Raw genomic sequence first — 17395 nt, 5'->3', positions numbered from 1 at the left:
AACTCCAGAACATTTTCATCACCTCAAAAAGAAACTCCACAACCATTAGCAGTTACTCCCCATCCCCATGTCCCAAGCTCCTAATAACCACCAGTCTACACTGTCTCTGCAGATTTGACTATTATGGACATTTGAGATAAATGGAATATACAAGGCATTTTGTGTTTGGCTTCTTCCACTTAGCATGCTTTCAAAGTTCATACAAGTTGTAGGGTGCATCAATACTTCCTTCCTTTTAGTTGCCAAATAATATTCCACTGTACGAATACATCTCAGATTATTTCCATTCATCAGTTGATGACATTTGGATTGTATCCACTTTCCGGTTACATAATAACACTATGAATATTCACATGTGCATGTTATGCAGACATAATGTTCATCATTTCTCCTGGGTATATACCTAGGACTGGAATTATTGGGTCATATGCAAACTCTGTTTAGCATTTTGTGGAACTGCCATACTATATTCCACAGTGGCTGCACCATTTTATATTCCCATCAGCACAGTAGGAGTGTTCCAATTTTTCCACATACTCACCAACATTTGTTATGGTCAGTTTGGGATAATAGTCAATCGAGTGGGTGTGAGGTAGCACCTCAGTGTTGTTTTGATTTGCATTTCCCTAATAGCTAATGATATTGAGCATTCTTTCATGAGCTCATTGGCCATTTGTATATCTTCTTAAAGAAATTCCTATTCAAATCTATATTGGTTTCCAAGAATTGCTATGAAAAAGTACCACAAAGTGCATGGCTTAAAACAACAGAAATTTATTGTCTCACAGCTCTAAAGGCTAGAAATCCAAAATCAAGGTGTTCGCAGAATCATCCTCTCTCTGAAGGCTCTAAGGGAGAATCTGTTCCACGCCTTTCTCTTAGTTTCCAGTCTTGTCAGCAATCCTTGGCATTCTGTGGCTTGTAAACGCATCACTCCAATCTCTGCCTTTATTGTCACATGGCTTTCTCCCTGTGTTCTGTCTCTTCTCTTCTTCTTAGAACACAGTCACACTGGATTAACGGTGCACCCTACTCCAGTATGACCTCATCTTAACAAATTTCATCTACAATTGACCCTATTTCCAAATAAGGTCACACTCATAGGTACTAGGGGTTAGGACTTGAATACATCTTTTGGGAGGACACATTCAACCTATAGCAAGTGTTTTTATCATGAAAATTTTGTGAAATACTTTTCAATGTGTCTATTAAGATGATCACGTGGGTTTTGTCCTTTATTCTATTAACAGGGTTTACTACATTTATTGACTTTCATAAGCTGACTCATCTGTGCATTCGTGGGATAAATCCCATTTGGCCACAGTGTATAATCCTTTTAATATGCCACTGGATGGATTCAGCAATCCCACTTCTGGATACATATCCAAAGGAAATGAAAACAGGATATCAAAGATATATATATATATATATATATATATATATATATATATATATACTCCCATGTTCATTGCAGCACCATTTACAATAGCCAAGAGATGGAAAAAACCTAAGTGCCAATCAATGCATGAATGGATAAAGAAGATGTGGTACATATATACATACAATGGAATATTATTCAGCCATGGAAAAGAAGGAAATCCTGCCATTTGTGACAACATGGATGGACCCTGAGGGCATTATGCTTAGCGAGATAAGTCAAAGAAAGACAAATACTGTGTGATCTCACTTATATGTGGAATCTAGCTGACTTGCAAAAACAGAGTAGGATGGGGGCCGCCTGGTGGCTCAGGCGGTTAGAGCTCCATGCTCCTAACTCCGAAGGCTGCCGGTTCGATTCCCACATGGGCCAGTGGGCTCTCAACCACAAGCTTGCCAGTTCAATTCCTCGAGTCCCTCAAGGGACGGTGGGCTGAGTCCCCTGCAACTAGCAAAAGGCAACTGGATCTGGAGCTAAGCTGCGCCCTCCACAACCAAGACTGAAAGGACAACAATTTGAAGCTGGACAGCACCCTCCACAACTAGCAACAGGCAACTGGACCTGGAGCTAAGCTGTGCCCTCCACAACTAAGATTGAAAGAACAACAACTTGACTTGGAAAAGAGTCCTGGAAGTATACACTGTTCCCCAATAGAACCTTGTTCCCCTTCCCCAATAAAATCCTTAAAAAAAAATCCAGAGTAGGATGGTAGTTACCAGGGAGAGAGATTGGGGAGATGATATTTAAGGGCACAATCTTGCAACCAGTAGATAAATAAGTCCTGGAGCTCTAATGCACAGCACAATGATTATAGACAATACTATATTATATACTTTGAGGGTGCTAAGAGACTACTACATCTTAATTGTTCCCATCTCAAAAAAGAAATGGTAATTATGTGATGTGATGTATGTGTTAGTTAATGCTACAGTGGTAATTAATTGCAATATATAAATGTATCAAATAAACACATTATATATCTTTAACTTATATATGGCAATTATATCACAAATAAATAAATGAGTTTCTGGATGCATTTTGATTGTATTTTGTTGAGAATTTTTGTTTCTATATTCATAAGGAATATTGGTCTGTAGTTTTGTATGGTTTTTTGTGAGTGTGAAGTCTTTGTCTGGTTTTAATATCAGAGTAAAACTGGCCTCACACAATGAGTTAGGATGTTTTCACTCCTCTTCTGTTTTGAAGAGTTTGTGAAAGTGGTATTAAATCTTTAAGTGCTTTGTAGATTGACCAGTGAGCCATCTGGTCCTGGACCTTATGTGAAGTTTTCTGATTACTGATTCAATTAAATTTTTTAATTTCTTCTTGAGTCAGTTTTCTCAGTTGTGTCTCTCTAGGATTTTGTCCACTTCATCTAGGTTAACTAACTTGTTGACATACAACTGTTCATAGTACAATCCTTTTCATTTCTATAAGGTCAGTAGTAATATCCCCTTTTGTTCCTGATTTTAGCAATTTGAGTCTTCTCCCTTTTTCCTCTAGGTCTAGGTAAAGGTTTATCAATTTTGTTGATCTTTCAAAGACACAACTTTTGATTTTGTTGATTTTCATGTGTTTGGTTCAGTGTTTGATATTTTATAAGTAGGGGAAACGTATGATCCATTTTAGAAAGAGTTCTATAAAAAGTAATTTTTTTTAATTTAGTATTTTTCTAAGTAAACGTCAATTATTTGAAATACAAACCTAAATAGGATAGCTGACAGTAACTGGCAAAGGGATTTACTATGAGTGGTAGGTTTTGATTTGCATATTCTTTCTCTCTCCCTTCCCATCCCACCCTACTATTCATAGAATGTGTAAGAGTTTAAAGATAAAAACTCAATTAAATATATATATATATATATCTTTTTTTTATATACGATTTTTTTTATTGGGGAAGGGGCGCAGGACTTTATTGGGGAACAGTGTGTACTTCCAGGACTTTTTTCCAAGTCAAGTTGTTGTCCTTTCGATCTTAGTTGTGGAGGGTGGTGTTCAGCTTCAAGTTGTTGTCCTTTCAGTCTTAGTTGCAGGGGGCACAGCCCAACATCGCTTGCGGGAGTTGAAGCGGCAACCTTGTGGTTGAGAGGACACACTCCAACCAACTGAGCCATCTGGGAGCTCAGCGGCAGCTCAGCTCAAGGTGCCGTGTTGAACTCCAGTTGCAGGGGGCACTGCCCACCATCCCTTGCAGGACTTGAGGAGTTGAACTGGCAACCTTATGGTTGAGAGCCCACTGGCCCATGTGGGAATCGAACTGGCAGCCTTCGGAGTTAGGAGCATGGAGCTCCAACCGCCTGAGCCACCAGGCCGGCCCAAATATATGTATGTTAATAAGAAATAAAAGCAGAGGTTGAGCCTTACAGACATCCAGAATACAGCAGGGGAAATCAATGATCTTCTCACACTGAGAGAAGCCTCAGTCCCATGAACAGGGGCAAGGATGAAGTCTTGCTGTGAGACAGCCTCTGTGTGAGCCCCTGGCCATTTGCACACCCTCTGAAGATACCATCAGCTCCCTCTGATGTTACCTAACTCCTTTATTCAGAACATTCTTAACAAAAACACATTTACTGAGACTTGTGGGAAGGACCTGGAATGATGTTGTCCTTATTGCTGCCCTTTGAGAAAAAAAAGTATATAAATTGATAAGAGTTTGTGCAAAAATAGAGAACAAAAGAGGAAATGACCAGTTTCATGCTGGCCTGGTGTGCGACTCATACCTGGGATCCAAGTGGGCCTGAACTTTCTGAACCTTATCGTCCGAGTACGGCCCGGCACGTCCAGCAGCACGGCCAGCTGCCCCACAAGGGTCTTCTGCTGCTGCTCTGTCAGCTGCCCAACACCAACCTGCAGGATGAGCTCCACCAGACCATTCTTCTTAGGGTCTGGGAGAGAGAAGATATGGGGTTTCCACTTGGGAATCACAGGCTTGACAATGTAAGGAACAAGGCCTATAAGAGTTTAAAGAGTTTTAAATGACCCCTGTGTAATGTCTACATTTGGGTTTTAGGATTCAGATTAAATTTTCCAAACACCACAGAGGTCCTATCTGAGAGTACTTTTTTCCTTGTTTTATCCCAGTTTGTTGTCTATTAATTTTTTTCCAGAAGATAACTAGGTGTACCTAATGAACCTCTGGGCTAAGTTGAAATTTCGGCACCTCACACACTTCCAGGCCTAGAAAGAGAACTGAGCCTCCAGGCCCACAGTGCTTGGGCACTGCCCCGTCCAATGTCCACTAGGGTCATTGTGGGCACCTCACTGGAGCTGACCTCCCTCAGCAACTCCCAATGAAGCCCTGTATCCACTTCATGTTAGGTTTTGGTCAGAAAAATAGAAGTGAAATGAGATTTTTGCTGCAGATCCAATGCTCCTTATTGAGTTTTGAGGCTGGATCTGATTTACAACAAAATGCAGAGAAGTCTCAAAGAGCTGAAGCCAGTCACAGGAGACCTCCCACACTGGGTTTCCCTGTCAACTGCAAAGATCCCTAAAGGCTAACCACCCTGATCGCAGACCAGCACCATTAACCCAGGCACAAAAGCCCGTGAGCATACCTGGCTGCACTGCCACAGTGGCAGTATCCATGTCTGAGGACCCATGACTGTCAGAGACTCGCAAGTGGAAAGTGTAGACTACCTCCACCAAGTTGGTAAGCTGTAGGACTGCACTGCGTTCCTACATTGAGCCACCGAGGACATCCTGCGAAATCACACAAAATCACACGATTCATGATTCAATACTCAGTTCCCAATTTCTGGGCCTTTGATGAGCCCAAACTTCAGTGTCTCGTCTTTTTAACATATGTATGATTCTAAAGGACAGGCTGAAAAGGAATGAAGGTGGTGGGTTAGCTAAAGATATGCATACATAATGGGAAGAAATGCCTGCCAGGAGCTGAAAACCTGGACTATTTGGTTTGGTTAAGGATGAGTTAGTTGACCTTGGCCAAGTCACCTTCCATCTCTGCATCTCACTTTCTGTATATGTGAAAAAGAAGAGCATTCCTTGACTTACGAGGCTGGACAATTAAGCTTGTGAACTCATCCTAGAAAAAGTGCCATATACCACATTGCTGAATATCACTACAGTCACCTTCGAAGTACTCCCCTTGGGAAGCTATGCACTGATGCCAGCACCTAGTCCACCCTTCAAAGCAATTTTGGAACTCTTTTTCTGGAATGGCCATCAGAGCCGTTGTCGTATGACCCATGATGTCCTGAATGTCATCAAAATGTCTTCTTTTCAATATTTCCTTTATCTTTGGGTAAAGAAAGAAGTCATTGGGGGCCAGATCAGGTGAGTAGGGAGGGTGTTCCAATACAGTTATTTGTTTACTGGCTAAAAACTCCCTTACAGACAGTGCCGTGTGAGCTGGTGCATTGTCATAATGCAAGAGCCATGACTTGTGGGCGAAAACTTCAGGTCATCTAACTTTTTCACGCAGCCTTTTCAGCACTTTCAAACGGTAAACCTCGTTAACTGTCCAGTTGGTATAAATTCATAATGAATAATCCCTCTGATATCAAAAAAGGTTAGCAACATTGTTGCAACCAGTTCACGAAGTTAATTGTCACACCTCGTACTGGCCTATCTGGTGCAATGTGAGGAAAAGGAAAGAATCCACTTGGACCAATATAGGAATGATGGGGAAGCTGAGGAGCAGAATGGTTCCTGCAGGAAGATTTGGCTCCGAAGACCCTCCAGGCTGTGGTTTCCAACCCCACCCAAGTCCAGGCAGAGAAGTCAGAAGGGACTTCAGCTTTTGTTTAAACCTAACAGTTGCCTACTGCCTCCAGCCCTCACAGGAAACCTAGGAGCATAAATATCTTAGTGAGAACATGGAAAGGGTGATGAGATCACAATAGAGATGTCACTCTGGACTTAAGTGTGTCCCCTCCAAATTCATACATTGAAGCCCCAAACCCCAATAGGACTGTATTTAGATAGGGCCTAGAAGGAGGTAATTACTGTTAAATGAGGTCATAAGGGTGGGGACCTGATCCCACAGGATTAGAGTCTTTATAAGAAGAGACACCTGAGAGCTTTCTCTCTCTCTCTGCCAGGTGAGGACACTGCGAGAAGGCGCTCTCTACGAGCCAGAAAGAGCTCTGACCAGGAACAAAATCTGTCAGCACCTTGACCTTAGACTTCTCAGCCTCCAGAACTGAGAGAAATTAAATGTCTGTTGTTTAAGCCCCCAGTGTGTAGTATTTTTGTTCTGGCAGCCCTAGCAACCTAATGCAAACGTAATGATAAGTTGTCCAGGGACAAATCTCTTTTAAGTACTCACTCCTGCTGCCCGACTCTGGCCATCCCGGATCCACAGATAGGACACAATTCCTTGGTCATCAGTAGACCCTGAGCCATCCAAAGTAATGGAATTATTGGGAAGCACAAGAACATGTCAATTGTGTTATCACAAGGACAACTTCTGAAATTTGAAATACATCGTTTTAAAATCTTTTTTAAAAAAGTGTTTTTCCCTACCTTGACTAAATAGAGCAAAGTACTTTCCTCTGAAAAGCTCTACAGAGATAGTATACTTTCCTATTACTGGCCTCAAAGTGACCATGGTTACATGAATGCTTATGCACACAACAAGAATTCCACTGAGCGTCCCCAAAGCAGCCGTATGTGTCAGGTAACTTCACAGACTTCAGTGTAGAACAGAGCCTTGGCAGGCTGCCTGTACAACATTTAGATTAATGTAAAAGACCCCAGTTTACAGAACTCACCTTTGTGACTACCCTAATTAATAAAAAACATCACCCCTTCTGACATCTAAATCAATCAGTCACAACGCAATAACATTGTTACTGTCCATAACTTTCTGGGAAAGGTAGAGAGAGATGTCTGCAGCAGATGGGTAGCTGTGGAAAGAAGCAAGGCTGCCCTGTGGCCCAGCACTCAGTGACTTCTTTTGCACACATGTCAAGGAGACATGGATGAATTCTGGGGGATTAGCTGTGTTTCTCAATAATTAAAGGAAAAAAAATTTGGAAGATTCTTTCAACCAAAGAAATACAAAATATCCCATCTGATTCATTGGTTTGGTAGCCAACACCCTCTGAATCAGAATTCTTAACGTAACAGCAGCAAACACAGCACTTGCCACATCCTTAGGTAGAGATGGACATGAGTCTTCTCCAAGGATATCCAGGGAACTCATGGCTCTTTCACGTGTCATAAACCCAATCAGTCATTTTTAATTCATGATAAATGCACAGCACTTTCCAGAAATGCCAGAAAGTAAAGTAGGTATGCTTTCATGGGATGTCTGATTTCATCTTAAATACTAATGAGAAACTTATCTTGGACTGGTGAGATGGAGTTTGAGGGAGAAGATGATGCTGGCAATGTAAGATCCTATCTGTTTTCCATTAAACTTTCAAATAACAACAAAACTTCAGAAGTACCAAGCTGGTTAGCAACAAAAACAAATAGTTCTGGCCATCTCCAAAAGAAGAATAAGCAAGTAGCTCACACACTCATGTGCACACACACAGCAAAGTTTCAAGGTTGTTATGTCCTTTTTTTTTTTTAATTTTTATTGAGGAATATTGGGGGATAGTGTGTTTTTCCAGGACCCATCAGCTCCAAGTCAAGTCATTGTTTTCAATCTAGTTGTGGAGGGTGCATCTCACTGGCCCATATGGGAATCGAACCAGTGACCTGGGTGTTATGAGCACTGTGCTCTAACTAACTGAGCCAACTGGCTGCCCAGTTGTTATGTCTTTAGACAAATATCATGTTCCCCCGAAAATAAGACCTCGCCAGACCATCAACTCTAATGCATCTTTTGGAGAAAAAATTAATATAAGACCTGGTCTTGTATTATATTATATAAGACCTGGTCTTATATTATATTAAAATAAGACCCAGTCTTATTAAAATAAGACTGGGTCTCATATTTTAAGTTTTGCTCCAAAAGATGCATTAGAGCTGATGGTCCGGCTAGGTCTTATTTTCAGGGAAACACGGTATATTTATAAGATTTAAACAAATCTAAAGGTAAATACGAAAGACTCTTAAAACAGACCCCTGGATCCAGAAAAAATAACATGGAGTTTCTAAAACTAGGAGAAACAAAATAAGGAAGAATTTTCTGATAATGAGGTATAGGTTAGATTATTTATAAGGTTTCTCCTAATACTAGAATAATATTTCTGTAGCAAATGTGGGTCCCAAACTAACCTCCAGGTCAATTTTTCAGCACAAAACCCACTTAGTTGCTGTTCTGTGCTTATCTAGAATGGGTGAGGGGAAGTGACATAAACCTGGAAGATTAGTGAGTTAAGGTGCTTTTCTAATAGTTATAATATAACAGACAATTTTATAAAATATATTTTCTGGATTTAACTGTTCCCCACATACCAATACTTCGGATGGCTGGCTGGCTGGCTGGCTGGATGGATGGATGGCTGGATGGATGGATGAATGGATGAATGAGTGGGTGGGTGGATGGACAAAGTGATAGATAGACAGATAAACAAATAAAAGTCTGAAGGCAGGATGGAGAACTTGCCTGCATAGTCACCTTTTTGCTCTCACTCCTGGGGCCCAGGGACCACTGATAGAGGACAATCTGATGATCATCGCTGCTCTGGGTTCCATTCAGAGTGATGTAGTTTGGGAGCAAAGTTATGGTCTGATTTGGTCCTGCATTGGCTGGTGGGTGGTCCACAGTACTGTTGACTATTAGGGCTGCGGTTGTGGAGTCAGTGGCTCCATCTGAGTCTGTAACAGTCAACCTACAAAAAGGAGAGGAAGCCATTACGCTGCAAGGATATGCCACATCATAAAGCAAAAGGTCAGCTTAGTTCACCCATGGTAAGTTCTCAGAACAGATATAAAAAGAAATTTGAGAATTAAGCTGAGAAAAGGAGAGATCTGAGGGTTTTTTATATTTGTTGCTATTGCTTTGTTTTATTTTTACCTAGTCATATTATAAATTCACATGATAGTTTTATCTTATGTGGGTTTCTGGTTAGTCTTTAAGATGCTGGGTGAAGACACCATCCTCAGCCAACACAGAAGCTTCTCTAACAACTGGGACTAAGACTGTATCAGTTTAAGTCCTGTCTTCAGTCCTGAGCACACAGACAGAGTAAATCACTCATGAGTTTTCAAGTACAAAGCTTTTGGATTTTTCAATGTTTTCTTAGAAGACTTATTATAATTATGTTTTCAGGACACTTCTTCAAAGCAATCTTATGATTTAGCACTTTCAAAAGATACTCGAAATATAAAAACAGAAGATAAAGAAAACTGTTCTCACCCTCTTATAATAAACTGATTCTGATGTAGCCATTGGATCAGTGAAATAAGGTCACTTCATCCTTATGTAAAGATGTTAGTTCGAAGCAGCAATGCATGCTAACCAGATGTCAACAGGAATATGAGATGAAGCTATGGGAAAAACAGGCCCATTTGCAGGTAAAGTACCTGTACAGGGTGCCTGTATACTCAGCTTCCTCTCACACTGTCCCACAGGCTCCACACAACCCATGTTCAAACTCCACATCTGGCCCTGACAGCAAAGCAAACACCTAAGGTCCTTCCTCACCAATCAGGCGAGGACACATTCTGGCCTTTAATGGAATTACTTTCGGGTAAAATGAAGACAGCAGCAATAACTAGCTTCATCCAGATGGTGAAAAATGAGTCAAGGGTCGGCCCGGTGGCTCAGGCAGTTAGAGCTTCGTGCTCCTAACTCTGAAAGCTGCCGGTTCAATTCCCACATGGGCCAGTGGGCTCTCAACCACAAGGTTGCCAGTTCAACTCCTCGAGTTCCGCAAGGGATGGTGGGCTCTGCCCCCTGCAACTAAGATTGAACACGGCACCTTGAGCTGAGCTGCCTCCCTGATGGCTCAGTTGGTTGGAGCACGGGCTCTCAACCACAAGGTTGCCAGTTCGACTCCCACAAGGGATGGTGGGCTGTGCCCCCTGCAACTAGCAACGGCAACTGGACCTGGAGCTGAGCTGTACCCTCCACAACTAAGATTGAAAGGACAACAACTTGACTTGGAAAAAAAGGCCTGGAAGTAAACACTGTTCCCCAATAAAAGTCCTGTTTCCCTTCCCCCAATAAAATCTTTAAAAAAAAAAAAAAAGTCAAAACACCAGAGAAAGTCCATTTCACTACATATAAATTTTACCCCAATACATAAGTGAAGTGCTACAGAGCAATTTTTAATAACAATTTTTCTGAAGTCCCAGTAGGCTTTTATATCTCAAAGTTCCCACAAGTGCACCTTAACAAAATCCTCAGATAAAAAGGAGACAATAATTTGGCAACATGTATCAAACGCCTTAAAAACATACACATGCTTCTGACCTAGAAATTTTACTTGCACTCCAAAATTTAACAATAAGGATGTTCACCCAAACATTGAATAATGGAGCTGAATTAATAAACTACAATGCATTGGCATAGCATCATACACAATGCTGCAGAATATTTAATGACATGGATGTTCATGATAAATGGAGAATCCAAAAACATATACATGAAAACTTGAAACAGGAGAAACGTGGCCTTGCAGACTGGGAATAAATAGACTCAGCAATAAATAGTACTTAGACAATTGGTTGATTAGCTAATAGGGAAAAATAAAATTAGATCTAACTACAGTAGAAATACAATCACTTCAAGATGAATGAAAATTTAACTATCAAAGACAAAACTTTGAAAGAAATACAACTTTTAGAAGAAAATATAGGTGGTAGCTTGTAAAACATCCTATACATTTTAATCCAAATAAGAAAAAAAATGTTTTAAGTTTACATATGTATAGAAAAAACAAAAAACATAAATACCAAACACTTAATGGTGTTTATTTACAGGCAGTAGAATTATGGGAGATATTTAATTTCCTTCTTCCTGCTTATAGATATATTCTGTTTTTTATTTGTATGGCAAACATGCATTATTCTTACTATAAGAAAATAAAACTATTTTTTAACTCCTGCATTATTACATTGTTAGTTTTCTCTGGAAACCTATATTTTGTTTGGATTGAGTGTGGCTGCCAAACTGGTATACTAAAAACAAGTGCACGGACACCTCATCAGATACACAGATTGCAAGTAAGCAAATATAAAGATGTTCCACATCATATGTCACCAGAAAAATGTAAATTGAATCAATAACTACTGCCACATACCTATTAGAATGGCCAAAATCTGGCACAATGACAACACCAAATGCTGGTGAGGACGTGGAGTAACTCTCATTCATTGCTTGTGGGAATGCACCATGGTATAGTCACTATGGAAGAGTTTGGCGGTTTCTTACAAAACTAAACAGACTCTCACCATATGATCCAGCAATTATGCTCCTTGCTATTTACCCAAAGGAAGTAAAAACATTTACTCTCTACATCTGCCACCTCCCATGATCACATTAAAATTACAACTAAATTATAGAACACCCTCAAGAATCATTAGAGGACTAGCTGAACAGAACCCCTATAACTAAAGATTTAAGAAGAGGCCACAACGGGGCGGTCAGATGGCTCAGTTGGTTAGCGTGCGAGCTCTGAACAACAGAGTTACTGGTTCAATTCCTACATGGGCCAGTGAGTTGCGCCCTCTACAACTAGATTGAAGATAATGAGCTGCAGCTGAGCTTCCGGAGGGGCAGCCAGGTGGCTCAGCTGGTTAGAGTGCAAGCTTTCAACAACAAGGTTGCTGGTTCAATTCCTGCATGGGATGGTGGGCTGCGCCCCCTGCAACTAAGGATCGAAAATGGTGACTGGATTTGGAGCTGAGCAGCAAGGAGCTAGATGAAGGACAACGACTTGGAGCTGATGGGTCCTGGAGAAACACACTGTTTCCCAATACTCCCCAATAAAATTGTTTTATTTAAAAAAAGAAGAGGCCACATGGAGACTAGTAGGAGGGGCAGAGATGCAAAACAGACTGACCCCAAACCCACAGGTAGTGGTTGAGCACCAGGAGGGACACCTTGGTGGCACAGGTCCTTCCTAAAGAGTGAGGGGTCCCAGCCCCATACCGGGCTCCCTAGCCCAGTGGTCCTATGCCAGGAACAGGAGTCCCTACAACATCTGGCAGTGAAAAATCAGTGAGGATTCCATCCGTTCATACAATGGGACAGAAAATGGCTGAAAAACCAAATGTCCTCTTAAGGGGTCCACACATAGACTCACTCACTTGCAAGCACTCACCCTGGGCTCTGGTAGAGGGGCGAAAACTCAAGAGGCACCAGAGATATATGGGGAAAGTCTGAGCTGTTTGGCTTCAAAATGAGGGCTAGAGGGATAGTAACTATTATCCGTGTGGAGCCTACCTCACGTGTAACCTACAGGAGGGCACCATCTTTCCTGTGTTGAGCTCTCACCCACAGGGTCAAATCTGAGACCTACTTGGTTTGGTAAAATCCACACACACACCACCTTGGTGACTCCCTGGGACCCTCGGAAGAGCCCATTAATTTCTTCCCAGTGATAACTCACCATTTTAGTATCATCTGTACTTTCTAGAAAGATTAAATAATAAATTAAAAATAGAATGAAATGTAAGAATATTAAAACAAAAACTTTGTAATTTATATTACAGAATGTTTAAATTTGTATTTATATGAAATTATAGAATTGCATAGATTTCAATGGATACATATGTATTATGCATTAGAAGGATTTCTTTTCCTCCTCCCTAAATGACCATTACTATTTTTCTCCTGGATTTCTACCAGGTTTGAATGAGGTTGTTCCTACTCAGTTTTCAACTTGAAAAGTACAGTGACAGTGTTATTGCTTTTTTAAAAACAGGGGTCAACCAAACACAGCACAATGAAATGCTACCTCTTCTCACTTCATCTACAGCATATCATTCCTACTGAAAATTTTAAATAGGTATCAGAACTCACAGATTCATAAAGAATTAAGAGGTGCTTATTTATAATTTATAAAACAAAATAAGATATAATTTATTATTATCTTAATAAGGTCTAAATCTAGAAAAAGGTAGTATCCTACATGAAATTTCCCATTTCTACGTAAAGAGAGCAAACAAAATGTGCCACCAGGACCCAAAAGGACCAGTGGGCGTGAAAGCCCATGGCACACAGTTTCCCCTGACCCCTACCTGCTCAGCGGAATGTATTTAAAATGCCCCTTCACCTAAGGTAAAGGTGAATCATGGGGGATGGAGGTAGAAGAGTGCAGAGAGCAAATATCAGGCAGGGAAGGCCACCACTCAGGAACAATAAGCAATAACCTTGAATGTAACCTTAAACAGCAGCATCCATGAGTCCTGAGTAATACCAAAAGCAGAAAGATAATAGAAACTAATGTAAAATAAAAAAATACATTATCCTGCCACTTAGGCACCAAAAACAGAGACAAACCTATACAATAGGTTGCCACTATCTACACAGGCTTACCTGCCTTAACAGTGACATTTACAAATCTTTCTCCAAAGGCATTGTCTCTAGAAACTGTGACTTTGAAGGCATAAAATCCTACTGACAACTGCAACATAAACAAAAGTTACACAGGTAAACATGCAGAAAACATAATGGGTCTATGGCCTAGAGAAGCCTGAAACATCCCAGAAGCCCCTTTCCTAAAGTCAGCATAGAAAAGGGGCAGAAGAAATCTCATTTGGGTCTGTACAGACACTGCCACGTTTGAGCCTGAGCTCAGGAACACTGAAGGTCACCCAGAAAGGCCTTCAACTTAGTTACAGATGTTCATGGCCTTAGAGAGGCATACGTGAGATGAACCACCAAAGGGCAGCCATTTTCAAACTTGCATGTATGGGAATCATGTGTTTTCACCAAGTAGTTCTGGTGAGTCAGCTGTTTTTGAGAAACAGTGCTCAGTGACATGGGGGTGATACAAGCTATTAGTTGAGCAGTCTCAAGAGATGAAGATAACATAACCATCTGATAGAAAACCAGACTCTAGTGGTTCAGTCAGTTTACTTATCTTTATGGGCAAGAAGAGGGTGCTCAGATCTTGGAGCAGTATGTGACAGTCACAGCACTTGGAAACTGGAATGGAATTACTGGCAACTCTAGAAATGGGCCTGATTGAGAAGCAGAGATAAGCAGAACATCCCTGACACTGCAGGAAAGCAAGACTTAGAACACAGACTTTTCAACCTCACCACAGACCCCTGGGAAACCAGCCTCTACTCCCTCAGCTAATACACCAAATAACCCAAGTAAAGAAAAGCTATCTGAAAGCCCCCGTATTTAACCATCTATCCATCTACCTGCATGGTTGAAACTTGATTCATTTTATTCTTCTTTAGATCTTAATGATAAGAGAGATTCTGGGTTCAACAACTCAGATGGTGTTAATTTAATTCCATGGTCTGCTGTAATAATATAGCCAGTCTCCAGTTACGTACTTGAGAGAGATTAAGAGTTTGCATGTGTCTTTGCTTTATTTCATCTTGGTAGTCTGCAGGATGGATTAATAAACTCCATTCATAGTTGTAGGTTGTTTCTGAGAGCAAAAAAGAAATATGAGTAGTTATAAATTCTGAAAGGTCACTTAATAAGCTAGGCAGAGGAAAGGAGATGACAGCCTTCAATCCAACCAGAAGAGATTATTTTTTTAAGGTTCTTATTTAAAAAATATAGTTAACATAAAATATTATATCAGTTTCAGGTGTACACCATAGTTGTTCAACATTTATATACCTAAAGAAGTGATCACCATGATATGAGGTCAGACAATTAAGTTTGTGAACTCATTCTAGAAAAAGTGCTACATACCGTGTTTCCCCAAAAATAAGACTTAGCCAGACTATAATCTCTAATGTGTCTTTTGGAGCAAAAATTAATATAAGACCTGGTCTTATTTTATATTACATTATATAAGACCTGGTATTATATATTTTACTTATTTTACTATAGTAAAATAAGACCTGGTCTTATATTAATTTTTGCTCCAAAAGATGCAGTAGAGCTGATTGTCCAGCTAGGTCTTATTTTCAGGGAAATTCGGTACCTCATTGTTGAATATCACTATGGTCACCTTTGAAGTACTCCCCTTGGTAAGCTATGCACCAATGCCAGCACCTAGTCCACCCCTCAAAGCAATTTTGAAACTTTTCCTGGAATGGCCATCAGAGCTGTCATCGTATTACCCTTGATGTCCTGAATGTCATCAAAATGTCTTCCTTTCAATATTTCCTTTATCTTCGGGTAAAGAAAGAAGTCATTGGGGGCCAGATCAGGTGAGTAGGGAGGGTAATTGTAGGGAAGATGTTGAAGAAAATTTGCCTTCATTGATTGATGTGAGCTTTTGTCTATTAGCTTTTATCTGTTTCTGTATGTGAGGTGATTTCTGTACTATTGAGTACAGAAATCAGGGGTTGAGTAAATTCCCCCTTTAGTCTCACCCTCCCGAGCAGGGGAGATATGAGATGATGTTTGCTGTTCTGTCTGTGCTGTGAGGTGATGGTTAGCTTAGGGTTAAAAAAATTCTTGATCAGGGGTTGAGAGAATTCCCTCTTTGTTCTGTCTGTTTTGCCCATATCAACAGATAAGGTAAAGAAGTAGCTAAGTTATATCAGGACGACATGACAGGCATGCTGCCAGGCTTTGGAAGACCTTGGGCTGATGGTCCCAAGCAAGAAGAGTAGATATTGCTTGTCCAGATGAACGAGCCCTTCAGCCGGGTAAGTAATATATTTTTTCTTTTTTTTTTATCATTGACTGCCGGACCCTCCCGTAACTGGCTATTCCTTGAGAGGGGAGGCAGGAACACAAAACTTGGCTCTGGGGTACATCTAAAAAGATATGTAAGATGGACCTCAGGTGGATTGAGGTTGATTGATTGTTGTTTCAAGAGATTGCTATTCAGAAGATTTGCTGTTTCTGGACTGCTTTTCAGGATTGGATTGCTTCAGAGTAAGAGATCAGAACTTGCCTCAATGGACAGGAAAGACTTCTTTTGTTGGTGAATTGTCATCATTCTAGCATCTTTGGGAACTTGCATGCAGCTTGCAGTATCAAAAGACTTCCTTACTTCCAACAACAACAATGCCAACAACAACATTCTTGGGAACTAGCAAGCATCGGTGTGGGAGACGCCTGAGTTTCTCTCAGCTACAGACCTGGCAAGGTTTCGATTTATGACTTTTCCAGTGCTGTTCTCCCCCACCCACCCACCCACACAGTTTGGTGAGCTTTGGGCATCTACTATAATAGTTACTATCCTATAAAGCTTATTACTGCTTTTGGATACTCCTTACTGATGTTATTTGTATATTTAGCCAAGTGATTTTCGATCAATAGTAAAAATGTGTTGGGATCTCTTAAACTTATATGTATACATACTCCTTTGACATGACATTGTTATTGATATATATAGTTTAGTCCTAATCACCTTTACTTTGTCATTAGTACATTCTATTAATTGCCAATTGTCTTTGCTATTACATATTACTAAATAAATTGATTAGACATTAAATAAATTAATTAGCCCCATTCTAGCATGTGTCCCTCCTTCTTTTCCCCGCTTGCCATTACAAGGGTGTTCCAATACATTTATTTGTTTACTGGCTAAAAACTCCCTCACAGACAGTGCTGTGTGAGCTGGCGCATTGTCATGATGTAAGAGCCATGAATTGTTGGTGAAATGTTCAGGTTGTTTTTGTCTAACTTTTTCACACAGCCTTTGCAGCACTTCCAAATAATAAATTTGGTTAACTGTTTGTCCAGTTGGTACAAATTCATAATGAATAATCCCTCTGATGTCAGAATCAGGTTAGCAGCATCGTTGCAACAAGTTTGCAAACTTAATTGTCAGACATCATAAGTCCAGCAACCATCTGACACTGCACCACACTATCACAATATTATTGACTATATTCCCCATGCTGTAGGTTACATCCCCGTGACTTATTTGTTTTATACCTGGAAATTTGATCCTCTTATTCCCTTTCACCTTTCCCCCCCTTTTTGATTTT

The 17395-nt window shown here is 40.4% G+C and overlaps 1 protein-coding gene across 1 annotated transcript in view; it reads right to left on the bottom strand.

Moving 5' to 3' along the window:
* KIAA0319 (KIAA0319 ortholog) overlaps positions 1-17395 on the bottom strand; it is a 79327-nt gene that overhangs the window by 11534 nt on the left and 50398 nt on the right. The window contains 8 exon segments of the mRNA XM_074318627.1: positions 4162-4208; positions 4211-4326; positions 4999-5143; positions 6735-6842; positions 8970-9195; positions 12634-12718; positions 13851-13938; positions 14825-14922. Of these exon segments, the coding sequence (XP_074174728.1) occupies positions 4162-4208; positions 4211-4326; positions 4999-5143; positions 6735-6842; positions 8970-9195; positions 12634-12718; positions 13851-13938; positions 14825-14922 (913 nt within the window).

Source organism: Rhinolophus sinicus, linkage group LG14, assembly GCF_036562045.2.
Source record: "Rhinolophus sinicus isolate RSC01 linkage group LG14, ASM3656204v1, whole genome shotgun sequence".
Lineage (NCBI taxonomy): Eukaryota > Metazoa > Chordata > Mammalia > Chiroptera > Rhinolophidae > Rhinolophus > Rhinolophus sinicus.
Note: the sequence above shows the minus strand (reverse complement) of the source record. Positions and strands in the feature narration are given on the sequence as shown.